General features: G+C 40.7%; 1 protein-coding gene across 4 annotated transcripts in view; it reads right to left on the bottom strand.

Moving 5' to 3' along the window:
• STRBP (spermatid perinuclear RNA binding protein) overlaps positions 1-16974 on the bottom strand; it is a 138240-nt gene that overhangs the window by 19274 nt on the left and 101992 nt on the right. For all 4 annotated transcript variants that reach the window (XM_056138512.1, XM_056138513.1, XM_056138515.1 and 1 more), the window contains 7 exons: positions 11171-11262; positions 10572-10667; positions 9265-9376; positions 8500-8597; positions 7989-8100; positions 5576-5668; positions 4962-5161 (listed from right to left, as the gene is read on the bottom strand). In XM_056138512.1, coding sequence (XP_055994487.1) covers positions 4962-5161; positions 5576-5668; positions 7989-8100; positions 8500-8597; positions 9265-9376; positions 10572-10667; positions 11171-11262 — 803 coding nt within the window. The remainder of the gene's footprint in view (positions 1-4961; positions 5162-5575; positions 5669-7988; positions 8101-8499; positions 8598-9264; positions 9377-10571; positions 10668-11170; positions 11263-16974) is intronic.

Below are 16974 nucleotides of genomic sequence, written 5' to 3'. Positions count from 1 at the left end.
GTGGCCTGAGTTCTTTTCTCTGCCCATTCTTCACTTATCAAATTCATTTATTCGTGCTTTATCTTGAGTCACTTTCCTATAAACATAAACTTATTCTAAGAATAACCAGTATACACTACAGAAGTGAAAGTAAAAGTAAGGCGTTCTCCACTACTTGAACCAAATATCTGGAAGCAATGTTAAGGCCAAAACAAGCTACATATCACAGAAAACAGAGTCTCGAAGTGTCTTGGAAGCCAATCAACCTAATAAACAAGGCTACTGAAGTGAAAATTGACAAGATGTTTCCTGGAAACAAGGTGGCCTGAAAATCCAGCATAACCTTTTATCTTCTAGGAAGGCAGATGAGGCTGGGAAAGATGCAGAAGCAAACAGGTAAGAGCACGCTGCCCCGCCCTGCACAAAGCCAAGCCTCACATCCGGGAGTCCGACTCGACAAGTGCATACTGACAAGGCCTCCTTCACAAGAACTGGCTGACTGTGTACAGGAAGATGCCTTTTGTCCAGGACGCCCAGGAAAAAGGGCTGGAAGGAGAAAGGGAGGAGGGCCCCCTAATCTGTTTCTCCAGGGTACCTGCAGCTGGGAAGCCAAGCTCCAGGAACAGGAACTTGTTTTAATCTTGCTTTGCTCGGATTTGATTGTTTAGTCTGATCTGCATTCATAGCACTGCCCCCACCTGCTTACCAGGCTACTGAGACTGTTATGTTCACTGGACCTACTCACATAAACACACGTGACAGAGAACACTCAGGCTGGGGTGAGAGCATCCTGCTCATGCTTGTGGTGAGGCCCGAGGTCCATCCCCAGGATTCCCAACCTGAAGCGACACACACAAAACTACTCCCTCAAACTCATGAATGAGTAAAACCTGCAACGTGACCTTTATGGAGAAATTCTTCCCATCATATTTAGTAGATCATTTATGCATTTTTTGTTTGCTTGCTTGTACTAATGGGGCTTAAATCCAGAGCCTCTGTTCTATCCGTGAGCTACAGCCCCAGCCAAACATGTTTTCTCTTAACCTTATTAATTCCAGTTCAGAATACACCTAAAGGGTTAATCAGTCAAGTTCAGTAAAACATGAAACAATTAGAAGAATCTGAATCTAAAATAATTAAATACATGATGGTAAGTTAAGAATCGTAAAATAATAATTAGCCCATTCCTAAAAATAAATATTTGTGTAAACACTAAAAAATTTCCTATTGTAAATAGGAATGTTATTTTAGGTATATATTTTGTACACAGACTGCACTGGTCCCATCACATCTTATGAAATGGTAGCTGGGATGAGTGCTCTGATAGTCTAAAATTTTTCAGAGTTCATAAAGTTAATACAATGTATTTTTCAAATCCTCAGTGCACTCTCAGGTGCTATTTCATGATAGTGAAAAGAAATAAAATATTCACACTAACCGGAATAACAAAAACTAAAAATAGTTCCACATCAATTTGGGTTTTTCCCATCAAGTGAGTCTGCAGCACTCAGGGAAATATTTATTTGCAGTGCTTTCTAGATTTTTAGAATTGCTGGTTAAAAGGGGCTGGGGGCCTTGAAAACATACCAAATGTTAATAGTTATTAGAAGAACAAATGGCATCTAAGTGTTATATTACAAAATTTGCCAACTTACTAACTCCCCCAAATATTACTGAATCACAAACTTGCTATGAGGCCACTAGCTTATGTTAAATGTTATAATAAGAACAACCCACTGTATCGGAGGGCTTTTGAATATCTCATGCTAACCCTTTCTATGAAGACCATGTGATCTTTGTACCAAAATAACTGTGATGCTGATAACCAACTGTGTGTTCTTTGATCATGAAGAGTGAATCGACATTCCACAAGCCTTTTCCGTCAGTTGCTAGAAACTTTCCACACAATGTAGCACTGTCCTCCCGTTGTTCATCGAATTGCTCGAGTGGGCCCAGTAACGTCTTCATTCTAAGACTTGTTTTTCCATTGTGAGACTTGTTACTGTGTTTGGCATATCGAATATGCCACGGGGAGCTTGCCAGGCTTTGCCATGCGGGCGAGATACTCTCGGTAGCTTGCTGCCAGGCTCTCCGAGAGGGGCTGAGAAATCAAACTCAGGTCGGCAGGGTCGGCTGCGTGCAAGGCAAATACCCCCTGTGCTATCGCTCCAGCCCTTTCCACACAACAACTGGGGTTATTCGTGGCTCTGTGCTTGATGGTGATTCCTTAAAAGTGCCTGAGGAATCAAGTGGTATAGGGGATTGAACTAAGTTTTCTGCGCGCAAAGGATATGCTGCGGGGCTGGAGCAATATCACAGCGGGTAGGGCAGTTGCCTTGCACGCAGCTGACCCAGGGTTCGATTCCCAACATCCCACACGGTCCCCCAAGCACCACCAGGAGTAATTCCTGAGTATATAAGCCAGGAATAGCCCCTGTGCATCGCCAGGTGTGACCCAAAAAGGAACAACATATTTATAGGTATAGAGATAAAGGTAAAGGTAAAGGTAAAGGTAGAGGCCCTCCCGTTGATCATCGATTTGCTCGAGCGGGCCCAGTAACGTCTCCATTGGAGACTTTGTTGTTACTGTGTTTGGCATATCGAATACGTCACGGGTGGCTTGCCAGGTTCTGCCGTGCGGGCGAGATACTCTCGGTAGCTTGCCCGGCTCTCCGAGAGGGGCGGAGGAATCGAACTCGGGTCGGCCATGTTGGCTGCGTGCAAGGCGAACGCCCTACCGCTGTGCTATAGCTCCAGATACAGATATAGATATGCTGCAATGAACTATTTCTCTGGCCCAGGTACAAAGAACTTTCATTTCAATTAGTGACTCATTTTCAAACACATGAAAGCTAAGTTATTGAACTGTACTTTAGCTTTATTCCTGGACTCTTCATTTTCCATCATTTCTCATTTTAATCATTTCTCATTGAAGCCAAACCCAGCGTGGTTGAGACCCTGGGGCCACTGCCAGCAGAGCTTGGCCCAACTTGTTCTGGAGATGGGGGCGCCAAGGATAGTCACATCTAGTGGTGCTGGACCCAACCAGCAGGCCCGCATCAGCAACACTCAGGCATCACCAGAAACAACCCAGCAGTGCTCGGGGGTCATGGAGTACTGGAGACAGGACTCAGGACTTTGGACACACTAAGCATGTGTCCTTTACTTCATCTCCTCAGTCCCTTTTTGCTGCATAATAAACCCAGACTCCTTCATCATACCTAAGGGTACGAGGCAGGGTATAAGCAATATACTGATTGACATTTGCACTCCTCTCAACTCTACGATGCTCCAGCAGAGCAAGGGCTTCGTCCTCCTCACTGCTACATCCAAACACCCCAGGATAATGTTTGCACCTAAATTAAAATAGCCGCAAAATGAAATGATTATGAAAAAAGACCAAGTATCAATCAGTCTACATGATATCTGATTATTTTTGTATTAGTCTGCAAGACTTCAAATAAGCTACTAAGAGTATTTATGTATTTAAGATTTTTACAAACCAATATGCAAGATTACTTCAATCATGCACCTCCCTATAAAAATAGTAAAATATAGAAAAGGTACCACATAAAAAAGTACCGGTAAGGTAAGGTAAGGTAAAGGCCCTCCCGTTGATCGTCGATTTGCTCGAGCGGGCCCAGTAACGTCTCCATTGGAGACTTTGTTGTTACTGTGTCTGGCATATCGAATACTCTCGGTAGCTTGCCAGGCTCTCCGAGAGGGGCGGAGGAATCGAACTCGGGTCGGCCATGTTGGCCGCTTGTAAGGCAAACGCCCTACCCGCTGTGCTATCGCTCCAGCCTTAAAATTTATTTATGATAAGAATCTACAAAAAGCAAAAATTCCAGTAACAGAAAATTTTAAATAATGTATCTAAATGACATCTAAATCATTAAATTACTGATAGTATAGGATTAAGACACTTGCTTTTAAAATGCAGCTGACCCTGGTTTGATCCCTGGCACCTCAACGTTCCCCAAGCACTGCTGGAAATAAACCCCCAACTTTAGGAAGCTCTGTCAACTGTGGCCCAAACACTCCCACCCCATTCCAAAGAAAATAGTCTCTGATATCAGTGAAATACTACTGGGATTAAGGCACTTGTCTTGCTTGTGGCCAATCCCAGTTCAATCCCCAGCACTGCACACAGTACTCCAAGCACCACCAGGAGTAGCCCCTGATGACTGCTGTGTATGGTCCAAAACCCAGGGGGAAAAAACTGTTAATAAATGGAATAATAATGATGCTAAATTTTAAAAATAAGAGCTTAACATAATTTACTTATTTATATATTGTGAGCTCAACCTAGAGAGAGAGAGAGAGAAAGAAAGAAAGAAAGAAAGAAAGAAAGAAAGAAAGAAAGAATCCAATACTCTATATATGTTAATGACCTGCCTCAGAGCTATCCTATTTATGTATTTTTTTACATTTTTTTCTATTCCAAATTTAGGCCTTTTGGCTTTTTGGTGGTAGTGGGGTGGGTGGTTTGGAAGCCACAAATGGCGATGCTCAGGGGTCACTCCTGGCTCTGTATGCAGGCACCACTCCTGGCAGTGCTCTGGGGACTGAACCTGAGTCAGCAAACACTCTCCCATTATATTCTCTCCAGTCCCATTTCCAAATTGTTCAATATACACAAAAGAATTCTGGGATTCAGAGATAACAAAAGTTACACTGTATTATCTTTTAAGTTATGGGTCAGAGGAGGGAGGGAGGGAGAGAGAGCGCGCGCGCATTAGTTTACTTAATGAACTGGTGTGTGTGATTCGCATTCAAGAAGCTTGGGTTCAATCCCTAGCACCACACATGATCGGATGCACCAAGCCAGGAACAGCCCCTGAGCACCACTGTGTGTACCAGATCTCCAACCACCACGCCCCACCCAACATCAAAAGTTAGATGTTAATATACTTACAGAGATATAAGCATCTATTAGAAATGACATTTTAAAAGCACAAAAAGCAAAATAAATACCGTACCTTCACTGCTACATGAAGTTTTGCTGTTTTCTTGGATGGTCCTGAGGCTTCATATGTTGTACCATCCACATCCACAGACATAGTGAAGACTGGGGCATGGACAGGGCCGGACTGGGATAAGAGTTTATACTGAAGCCCAGGTCTGATCTGATTTAGTCGCATTAGTGCATTCATAAGGTCTATTGCTTTACTATCCAGAACTGTGAAAGGAAGATGAAGGAGATACAAAAGCAAGCTGTTATGCTTTAATATATGCGCCTATAGGTTTCAAGTGATCACCGTAAATTCACCAGACTGTTTCAAAACAGGATTTCAAAACATACATAAAAATCCAATGTAAGCCATAATTATAAAATCACTTACAAAATTATTCTAATGTCGCTGTAAAAACAATATGCACTGTTATATTTACATATCCATTGTAATCTGTCGATATTAATGTATCTTAAACAATGAAGCTTAGAAACAAAAAACTATTCAACTTTTAAAGCCAGTTTAGATCTATCTTTTAAAACTGCAATGCAAATCAAATTCTTTGTAATTTTTATTTTCCCACATAACACTTTTAATACGTTCTAGTTTGTGTCTTATTTTAAAATGAAGATTTTACATACTTTTCCTTAAATTTCGTTTCATCTTTTTATTGGGATCTTTATCATCTGCTAATCCATCTTCAAATGGTCTCTTCAGAGCTGAAGACCCAGGACCTAAAAATAATTGCTAAAGATTCACTATCAGTCAAAACAAAAGTCCTATTTACTCTACCAAATGTACAGGAAGGCAAATGAGAGGTCAGGGAGACAGTTCAAAGGGCTGGGTTGGATGCTCTGCATGCCAAGGGACTGAGTGGCCCCAACACCCCAGCAAGCCCTGAGCACCGCAGATGCTGGCCCTGGCCCAAATGAAAGGCACCGGAACACCTTGGAATCATAGAGAATCTCCATAGAACAGTGTAACATTAACTCTTCTTAAAGGAAATTCAATTTCCTAAATTTATTCACATATATACAAATGTTTGTGCATATATTCATGCCTACATGTGCACAAACAGAAGACTGGAAAGATATGGATCCAAAGTACAAGGTACTTTGCACTGCTCTTATTACACATGACTTTTCCCCCAGAGAGTTCACCTGTCTTTTCAAATACTTCTGTAATTTAACGTTTCTGTTATATACTTTTAAGTACATATATGCCAAAATCTGACACATCAGAATTTTTTCTGAGCAGTCAGAGGGTTTTGCCACACCCAAAAGTGCTCTGGAGACTTTCCGATGTCAGAAAGGTCCAAACCAAGTTGGTTGCATGCAATGTGAGATGCTTAGCCCCTTAACCCCCGGCCCCTAAAGCCTTATGCATTAGGAAACTGCTTCACACTACAAAATAGTCTACTCTGTGTCAATTATACTTCTCTTAGAGATTCTGAAGGATGGAGAGATAAGCCAATGGCTTGGAATGTGTAAAAGAGGCCCAGGTTCAAATCCTGGTACCACATGGTCTCCAGAGCACTGTCCAGGTAGCACAGAGCTGGGAATAGTCCTTTCCCTCACCAATTTTTATAGCGTATCTTCTCTATGAAGTTTTCTTTAACTCTTCTCTGACCTCAACTTTCTGAACATTTCTATAATATCAGAAACATTAAGTGCCACAGACTTGTGTCCACCACCTATATAGAAATCATGTGTTTCTTTAGTACACTACGAAGTTCAAAGATACTTTTTCTTCTCTTGTATCCTATAGACTATCTCACACAGACTCACGGGTATGAACAGAATGACTAAATGGGCAATTTCCTGCATAAAGCAGCTAGTTATGGCATGAAGGAAAAGCTTTGGCTGTCCGAATTACAACAGAGAAGATGCCCCACCTACCCACGCTTCAAAGCACTGTCTGCAATATAAAAGCTGGTCGCTGGATTTATGGTAAAAGAAAGTTATGTTCAACAGATTCAGGTCACAAGATTTCCAGATATTTCCATTGAAACCTTGTGATAAAATCCAGATTATAGATCCTCTAATCATCAAGATTTATTGCCCGTGGTAATAACTCACACTGACTAGCAGTTGCTTAAGTCAATCCTTACCACTTTGGTCAACCAGTTTTGATGATCTCAAGAAAAGCTATTATCTATTTATATCTGCTGAGTATTGGATTTCATTTTGCATTACCGAAACTTTGAGAAATCTGGTCTCACTGAATGCAGTGTTTAAAGATAAAACTTAAAAAGAAACAGTATCTATTCAACCACTCTCTTATTCGTTAAGTCCCAGTAAAACTATCTGAAAATCACAAATAAATGCACAGATCTCTTCTCTAGATCCTCCAATTACATAGAGTTCAGTGGTTTAAGCTACATTCTCCCATAACAGACATTTAAAGAGGGTTGTAAAATCTAGAACAAATCCTATCTGCAACCTGAGGAAAATAAATTTTCTTTACAAAAAGCAAATAAGGTTTTTTATTCAGAAGTTTTAAGTCTTATTTAGTTGATGTTATACATACATCACACTAAAATATTTTCGTTAAGTGAAAGGCAACACTCAGAGACAGGAAATTCCTAATTAAATTGGCACAATTAAGAACAAAAAAAATATACGGTCACTGCCAGCTTATTTTCACTTTTTTGCCTTTACTAGGCTAATGAACATAATCTAAAACACAGGTGAATCTTTCACTATTCCAGGGGACAGTGATTTGATGGCAAGATACATGAGTAGAGCCAGAAAACTCTTCTCCCGTAGGTATGAGAAGGCAACCCTCAGCTTTTGGGAAGGTGAACGTGACAAATTAAGTTGCACGAAGTGATCAGAGGTAGCTCCTGGAAGTGCTCCGGGAAACAGACAATGCTGGCTTCCACGCTCAAGGCATGCAGTCCAATCCCGAAACACCCTCCCAGCCCAAGTAGTAAACTTTCTTATACATGGTTCGTTTTTAACAATAATGTTTCCTCAAGCTCTGATAAGACACAAATCCATGACCATCTCCACCACTACCCATGTCCAACCTCAATAAAGTCTTCATACTCACCTTCTTTATCAGTGACTGACCAAGAATATTTCTGAAAAGGCTTACTAGATGGAAGGGGGTCCATCTCCAGCACTTTATAAATCTGGCCAAATGCAGATAGTCTGAGTGCATGCTAAAAAAAAAAAAGTATTTGTCAAACTTTCAATGGCTACTCATAAAGTTCTTATGAATTATACTCAAATGAATCCAATATTTAGCTGAATATCTTTTAGCTAAAACAGAGGCTCATTAAATATGATGGCAAGAGTCGCTGATAATAGGCAAAAGTGCTTAAATAGAACAATTCAGGAAAAAAGTTCAGGGCTGGAGTGATAGCACAGCCTTGCATGCGGCTGGCCCAGGTTCGATTCCCAGCATCCCAAATGGTCCCCTAAGCAGGGCCAGGAGTAATTCCTGAGTGCATGAGCCAGGAGTAACCCCTGTGCATCACCGGGTATGACCCAAAAACCAAAAAAAAGGAAAAAAAAAAGTTCAGACAACCCTCTAAGGGATCACAATGCCAATCTCCTACCTGTGCACTGTGGGTAATATCTTCTTTCTGCTGGACAGTCATGTAGCTCAGCGCATCTGTTGGGTCTCGCTCACAAGGATCATGAAGGCCAGGGCCCCCTTCAGCAAAGGCAAAGAAGAACATAAGTGCCTCTCAGAGCAAAGTTGCATACGTTAATAAATTAACATGTATGTGTGTGTGGTGGGGGGTGGGGAAGTATACTGAGGAACTCCATTAAAACTACATTTAAACTGCTCAATTAAACAGTTGAGGACGAAAAGGACACTCATTTTCACTATGTTAGCACTTCAATGTCCTGAAGTCTATTAAAAGTCACTAAAATAATTAAGACCAAAACTATGTTATACTCTGAGAATTTAGTAACAGCACATGAACCATACCAACTCTTTAAAAGTACATATGGAAATTAAGACCAAATAAAATATTTAGAAATTAAACACCAGACTGCAAACAAAATGAACTTCCTATGTTCATTCAGAATAGACCCAAATGTCTACATTTTCTAATTCAGAGCTCTAGGTAAAGCAAATTCATAGCAGATAGTACCTTATTAGTACCTTTTATGTTAGTACATATAAAACAGATTATTAAAAGTTTATAGCACTTTTTATAACATTCAAACATTCCAGTGTGAAAATTCCAAGCAAACTTTACTCCTATACAACATTTTTTCTGTGCAGAGCACAAATTTAGCATATATTTAGAAAAATACACCAAAATGAATTTTTTTCTGATTCATCTGCCTGCAGAGTTTGAAGCCCTTACCAGGAAGTAGTATTCCAGATGCCAAACACTCCATTACTCGTCTCAAGGCCTCCCCAGCGCCCAAAGGTCTATTACAAGTACCTATAGACTTTTCACATATAAGCTCTAGTGGCTAGAAGATATTAAATTACAAATTAGTTACATGCACCAAGTGTTAAAGGGATTACAGTTAAAAGTAAGCTGACATTTCATGTATAACAAGAGGCAAAAATGTGAAAGTCAACTTAACAAATAGAACCCAATTAAATTTTTCATGTTGATTTATCAATTTTACCTCCAGTCACCATTTTTAAACCGTTTTTAAATAATACATTGAGAAGATATATTGTTAAAAAAATTATTTTTCATTACCCTGAAAGAATACCGTTAAAACTTGTTGTCATTTAATTGATCTAACAACTATTTTACAAGTCTTCATAACTTCAACAATACTACTGTATTCATACCCAAATCTGTCACTTAAACTAGAAAGCAGATAAACCACAACAGGTCTTCGTTTCAAACAGTTCCAAGTACAATTACTAGAATGAAAGATCAAATCTCCACAAACTGGAAACATTCAAAGTAATAATTACTACACTAAAAATGACGCCTTATAACTTTGTTTCACAATATTCTTAAATGCTGGTCTAGATTAGGTCAAATATAATAATATTCAAATTAAGTAGCTTTTGCAACATACATTATAAATATGTCCATAGTTGGGTCATAGGTACTATTCCCCTGACTTTAATTATGAACATGAACTTAAAATAAACTTTAAATATGTATACAAGAGGAAAGAGTAGGCATGAGAGCCTTAGACTTAGACTGGTAGTTCAATAACATTTAAAAAATATGTAAGCCAGATCAAAGAAGTGGTTCATGGGCAGTAGGGCAATATTCAATAATCAGACACCAGTGCCAAATGTAGAGGTTCACTTCTACCAGAATCAGAGTCTTCCTGTCAGAAAAGAAAACTCAGGTTCTGGAACAGAAACACAATGGGACTGAGCAGATAGGTTACAAACATTTTTAAATTCATATAAAAAGATAACTGCTTAGGGACCTGCAAGATAAGACGGCAGGATAGGGACAGGGGGTCAGTTCCTGGGACCCCATATGAGAGTCAGGAGTAAGCCCTGAGCACTGCCACGTGTGGCCCAAAAGCAAAAACCAAAGTTAAAAAAAGATAGTTTTCCCACCAACTATAACAGATACTACACACCACATTTAACTCAGAAATTAACCATGTTTAGTGAAATATGTGATTTCTACAGATTACCTTGAGCACAACTTCAGAGTCTGCTATGACCACAAACACTTACCCATCCTTTCAACGGTGCCCATGTGGGGACTCTGTTGCACAAATCACGCAGAATACGGAGGACAATTACACACGATTTCAATCCATTTGCCCTTGCCTAAAACAAACAAAATGATTCCAATATCCCTACTGAAATCCAGTCTTTAAACATATTGATCATGGATAGATTCTTTCATGTAAATACTAATTAGCATTATCAGGCAAACCAAAAATTCAAGCTACTAAAAGCAATAAAACTGTGACTTAAAAGGCAGTTTTACAAAACATTCAAAACACAGTATTCAAAACTGTTTTCAGAGCCTCAAAACAATCTTAACTCTTAGCTTTTCTCCCCCCACATGTGTAATTTGTAAGCCACCATTTAAAATTCAGAGTACTAAACTCAGAAAGAATTACACGATAATTAACCATCATTAACATCAATAGAGGCTGTGCTAGGCACTTTGCCACAATTAAGTCATTTACTCGAATAACTATACTACGTAAAGAGCATCCCCATTTTATATACGATACAGGAAACTGTGTGAAGTGGCAGGTGTTCCTTGTGCAGGAAGCCTGCACGAGGACATAGCAACAACAAGATAATAACAAAGAGCCAACCTGAAACCATTTGGCATGCCGCAGAGACGCCAAGGCATTCAGGCATTTCTGCCTGTCCAGTAAGTCCGGAGGATCTTTCACCGCAACCTTTTCTAATGGGAAAATGGGACAGAGAAAGACAGATACAAGTTAACAAAGGGATTCCTGTCAAATTATCAACCAATAAAAAATAAAAACATCAGCATCTCAGTGAACTAGTAAGATTCCCAGAAGATTTCTTGTCTTGATGTTGTAGCTTTTAAAAAGAATTAACATGCACTAGTGATTCCTTGAGTAAACAATCTCAGAGTTGTTCTACACACAAGCACAATTAGCATTAAAGAATCTGCTCCTTAACAAATTAAGGAGCACGGATATATACAACCTGGGCTCTTATGCACATGTACATTATCACAAGACACATAAGAGGCACATAGCACTTTTTCCTCTGGCAGGATGCAAAGAGCAGAAATCTGGAACCAACAGCAATACCAGTGTTTCTTATAAAATGGGTTTTAATCACTAATCAGTTCTTAAAGATGACTGGTATCTCTTGTAATTGAATTTGAGATATCTTAAGAATATACTGCATATGATGGCTTTTTTTAAAAAAAAAAATAACCAAGGGCCGGAGTGATAGTACAGGGGTAGGATGTTTGTCTAGCACACAGCGGACCCAGGTTTGAGCCCCGGCATCCCACGTGGTTCCCCGAGCACCACCAGGAGTAACCACTGAGCATCACTGGGTATGACCCCAAAAAGACTCACAAAAAAAAAAACCCCAACCATTAAACTCATCCACCAACATAACTATTAAGAGAATCTATTCTCCACTCTCAAACTCTTTATTATTTTAGCATTTCTTTCTTTTCTAAGCCAAATGATAAAAAGTATGAATAGGAAATATCTTTTTAAGTTTTACATATTCTTTTAAAAGGGGCAGTAAGAAACTATCCAATTACAGCTATTTGAGTTTCCATACTATTTCGGTGGAGAGGGACTGGTGGTGCTCAGGGGTAACTCCTGGCTCTGTGCTCCTGGCAGTCTTCGGGGACCTACGCGTGTTCCAGGGATAGAACCCGGTCAGCAACAGCATGCAAGGCAAGCACCCTACCCACTCTACAATAACTCTGGCCCCTTTTTTTAAGCTTTAGCCAGGAAAATAGGTTTTTAGACTTTTAAAAGTTGGTGCATTATTTAAATATAAAGTATAAATATGGGGGTCAGAGCAATGGTACAACAGGTAAAGCATTTGCTTTGCACACAGTCAATCCAGGTTCAATCCTCAGCACCCCACCTGGTCCCCCAAGCAGAGTCCCAGTTACTGTGCCAGGATAATTCCTAAGCCCAGAGCCAGGAGTAACCCTGAGCACACCTGTGTGTGGCCCAAAACAATGACAAAAATATATAATTCTTTTCTTAGCGGACCAGAGAGACAGTATAGCGGGTAGGGCACTAGAGCTTTGTAAGTGGACAACCCAGGTTTGATCCCTGGCATCCCAGATGGTCCCCTGGGGCCTACCAGAGCCAGGAGTTGGCCCTTGATGGCCCTTGAGCACCACAGGATGTGGCACCAAAAATAAAAGTTTCTTGGAGATTTATTCTTTCTCTAATCAAACTAAATCCACTCAGTATTCTCTTTTAAGAGCACGACTACAAGCAGGAGAGTTGACCCACACATCTTCTGGGAATAATCAGGAGTCAGGGATTCCATTCTGTGTTAGAAGGCCAACTGACACAATGCAAACATTTTTAAAGGGGACAGGACCATAGGACTTCCCTTCTCCTCAACGATTACAGGCTTCTGTTATGGAACTCCTGGAACATTCTGACAGAATACTAGTAAGCCAAACCCAAAGGCACACTCTGCCCAAGAGAAAACAAAGTCTGACAGATGCAAGTGTCTGAAGGCCAGTCCGAGGTCCTACACACTTATTTCCTGATGGGGTGAGCTCGATGGATCCCGGCCCTGCTCCATGGACCGCTGGCCAGTCACTCACAGAAACAGGACCTCGTTACATTACCCTCTGTTACTCAGAAAACAGAAGGCCTTAACATTTTTTTAATGAGATTGACAAACACATACTATGGGTATTCACTTCACAGGTATCTCATTCTTGAACTTGTTCATCTCTGTCTTCAAAACGACTAAAGCATACAACTTGCTCATTTTCGTGTTTTTTATGTCAAAATGTTTGTGGTCAACCAAGCATCTGTGTAAAGCTCACGTAGCAGATAAAAATACTGTTAATGAATATCTGGAATCTCTTAAAAGTTAAGCATGTCAAAGTTTGACTGTTAAGTAACGCCAAGAAGGAACATACTTTTTTTACTTAAAAAAAAAAAATCCATTAAAGAAGGCCTTTGATTCTATTGAGACAGAAGCAATCTTCGAAGCCCTAGCCAAACAGGGCATTCAAATTCAGTACATCAGGATCCTCTGCAAGCTGTGTTACGGATTCACCACCAGGATCTCACAAAGGATCTACAAAGAAGTGACCATTGACATAAAGAGAGGGGTTCAGCAGGGTAATACCATTTCACCGACACTCTTCAGTGCCACCCTCGAGAACATCATGCAATGACTGGAATGGGAAGAAATGGGAGTGAAGATAGACGGTCGGCAACTACACCACCTCCGCTTTGCTGATGACATCGTTCTAATAACACCAAACATCAGCCAAGCGGCACAAATGCTGGCCGACTTCGACTATGAGTGTACAAAGGTCAGACTGCAGCTGAGTCTCGGAAAGACAATGTTCATGAGAAACGGACTAGTCCCTGACATTCCATTTACTCTCAATGGAACAAACATCTCCGAATTCAGCAGTTATGTGTACCTAGATCGAGAACTCAGCATGACAAACAACCTAGAACCTGAGCTGCGCAGGAGGAAGAGAGCGGTCCGGAACACCTTCAAGAGCATCAAAGAAGTTGTTAAGAGGATGAAGAACCTTCGGCTCTGGGCACATCTTTTCGACTCCACCGTTCTTCCTACACTAACAAACGACTCAGAGACCTGGGCCCTATGAAAACAAGATGAGAACGCTTTTCGGGTCGCCAAGGAGGAATCGAAAGAGCTATGCTTGGAGTATCATGCTTCACTCAAGTGAGAGAAGGAATCCGAAGTTCCGACCTCCATCGACGATCGATCGAAGATCAGGGACGCTGCCTCACTTGCCAAGGCGTCGAAAATCAGATGGGCCAGACACATAATCAATTTGGAGATGACTGCTGGACTAGAGCTGTTACCGACTGGATTTCATGGAACATCAAAAGAACACCTTAGTCGCCCACCTACAAAATGGTCGGACTTCTTCAGTAAGACCTTGGACTACCGGTTTGATGCTCTTCGTGTTCCTGGAGCAAGCAGACGGCACGGGCTACAAGCACGTGACAGGGACAAATGGAGACATTACTGGCGCCCGCTTGAGCAAATCGATGAACACCGGGATGACAAATGATTACAACCGATTTTTTTAACTTTACTGAATCACCGTGAGATAGTTACAAGCTTTCATGTTTGGGTTACAATCACACAATGATCAAACTTATTTTTTAAGAGTTCGGTCTTTGGCAAGACAAACCAAGTTTGATCGTCTTATCTTACCAAGAAGGTGGTGAGAAATGGGGGTGACAGGGATAGGAGGAGGCAAAACAAGCGTGGGCAGGAAAAGACAGGGCAAATCAAAACTCAAAACTTTCTAGTACTTTTGCCTAATGGTCAAAGCTGTGAATGACATTTTCATCACAGCACAGGTAATTTTTTGAACTGCTTCGTTTGAGGGTCACACCCAGCATTGCTCAGGGGCTCTGCGCTCAGGGTTCACTCGTGATGGTGCCCAGGATTGAACCCGGGTCAGCAGCTTGCAAAGCAAATGCCCTACTCCAGCCCCAACAACACAGGTATTATTAAAAGGGGATAGCAGTTGTATATCTAAAAATATATAAATGTATAGAACAGATAGCAATTATGTCTGTATACATGCATAGAAAAGTACTTTCATCCCCAAAGTCATATTGTAACCACCAACTCTTATGAAAAAAAAAGAGACATCAGCTTGCTATTCAGTTGACCACTGGAGGAGGAGATTCTACTAGACCATTCCAGATTCCCTTTTACATCACCATCGAATGACCATGTTTGTTCAGGATCTGATAGCCAAATGCTCAACAACAACAAAAAGTCAGGTGGTAAGATACAGCAAAAGAGATGCAGTAATTCAACTCATCTTAAACTTACATGGCACCACAGGAACACAAGTCCTGCTATTTCCTTTATAAGTTACATACAACTTTATATATAATCACTTAATGGAAGCAGTGACAGAATTGGTACTAGAAAAAACAACTGATATTTCTAGCAGAATCTCAAGTTTTTCATTACTGTATAGAATTTAGTGTGGATGTTTCAACAACACATGGAAGCAAAGCTTTTCTATTTAAAGAAAGGTATCAAAAACTAAAGAACTGTGTGAGGCATTTCATTTTTTTACAACAGTGACCAGTAAAATAGATTAGAAACAACATGGAAGGAGGGCTCAGGGAACGATGAAAGTACCAAAAGCAAAAAAAAAACAAAACAATTTCAGATGTATTGTTCAGTTACCTGGAATCAGGGCATGAAGATGCATAAAACATTCTGAAAAATGGAAGCACCAGAAAAGAAGTCTATTATTCCTAACGTGGGTGAACCCGGTAGAGATTATGACAAGAAACACACCCAGGGATGGGAGATGCTGGTCAGTTCCTCTCAAGCCCTTCCACGCAAACTTCATGCTCTGCCTTTGGTAATGAAAACAGTAGCTCAGAGATGGAATGCAGAAAAGCCAGTACATGATTTTTCTAATTAAATGAGAATTTTAAGTCTACAACCTGGGATTCTCAAAGGTAAAATAACCGAGCTGGGTCATCACAGAGGCCGTCCGTGACAATCTGGATGAAGCTGAAATGTCTGCATAAACCTTGCTGTGATCTCTGAACTGATGAGATGAGTGATCTAATGCTTTCACAGCAAGACCCATGTAAGTGAAACTCTGCCACAAGGTACAAATTCACATGGGCTCCTGTATGTGAAAAGTGATTCTTGAGCAATTTCTTTGTGAACCCCCTAGAAAGTAAGGTTGGTCACAAGAGTCTCTGTGACTTAGTGGATAGTATCCCCACCCGCCTGGATTCAAACAGCAATGTAAATATTTTACATGGATTTATTCCTGACCTATAGCAAATATATTTCTACTTTAAAAATCACGTACACCAAAAGAAGCTGAGACTATCTGATGGAATATTTAAATCAGCTGAGATGCTCATATTCTCATTTCAGACAGTTAATGGAAAAGGGAACTGCACTCTCGACTTAAGAATCACAATAAGGGGGCTGGAGCGATAGCACAGTGGGTAGGGCGTGCCGCCCAGGTTCGATCCCCAGAATCCCATATGGTCTCCTGAGCACCACCAGGAGTAGTAATTCCTGAGTGCAGAGCCAGAAGTAACCCCTGTGAATTGCTGGGTGTGACCCAAAAAAGAAAAAAAAATCACAATAGGGCTGCAGAGACAGCTCGACAGGCTGGAGTGCAGGCTTTGCGTGCAGAAAACCAGGGCGCTCAATTCCAGTAGTACATGAGGGGGGAATGGGGACAGAGAGAGAAACAGGATAGTCCCTGGGCATTACTGAACAGGGGAGACAGAGAGGAGAGTCAGGAATAGGACAAATGGATGGGGGTAGGGAGGAATGTGACAAATTACTTATAAAACAGGGCAATTAACCACCTCACAGGGCTACTGTGAGGGCTAATCACAAATAAGAAAGTGTTTGTAACATGGTA

This window comes from Sorex fumeus, unplaced genomic scaffold (assembly GCF_029834395.1).
Source record: "Sorex fumeus unplaced genomic scaffold, SorFum_2.1 ptg000129l, whole genome shotgun sequence".
Classification (NCBI taxonomy): Eukaryota; Metazoa; Chordata; class Mammalia; order Eulipotyphla; family Soricidae; genus Sorex; species Sorex fumeus.
The sequence above is the reverse complement of the archived record's forward strand: the minus strand, read 5'-3'. Positions and strand labels throughout refer to the sequence as shown.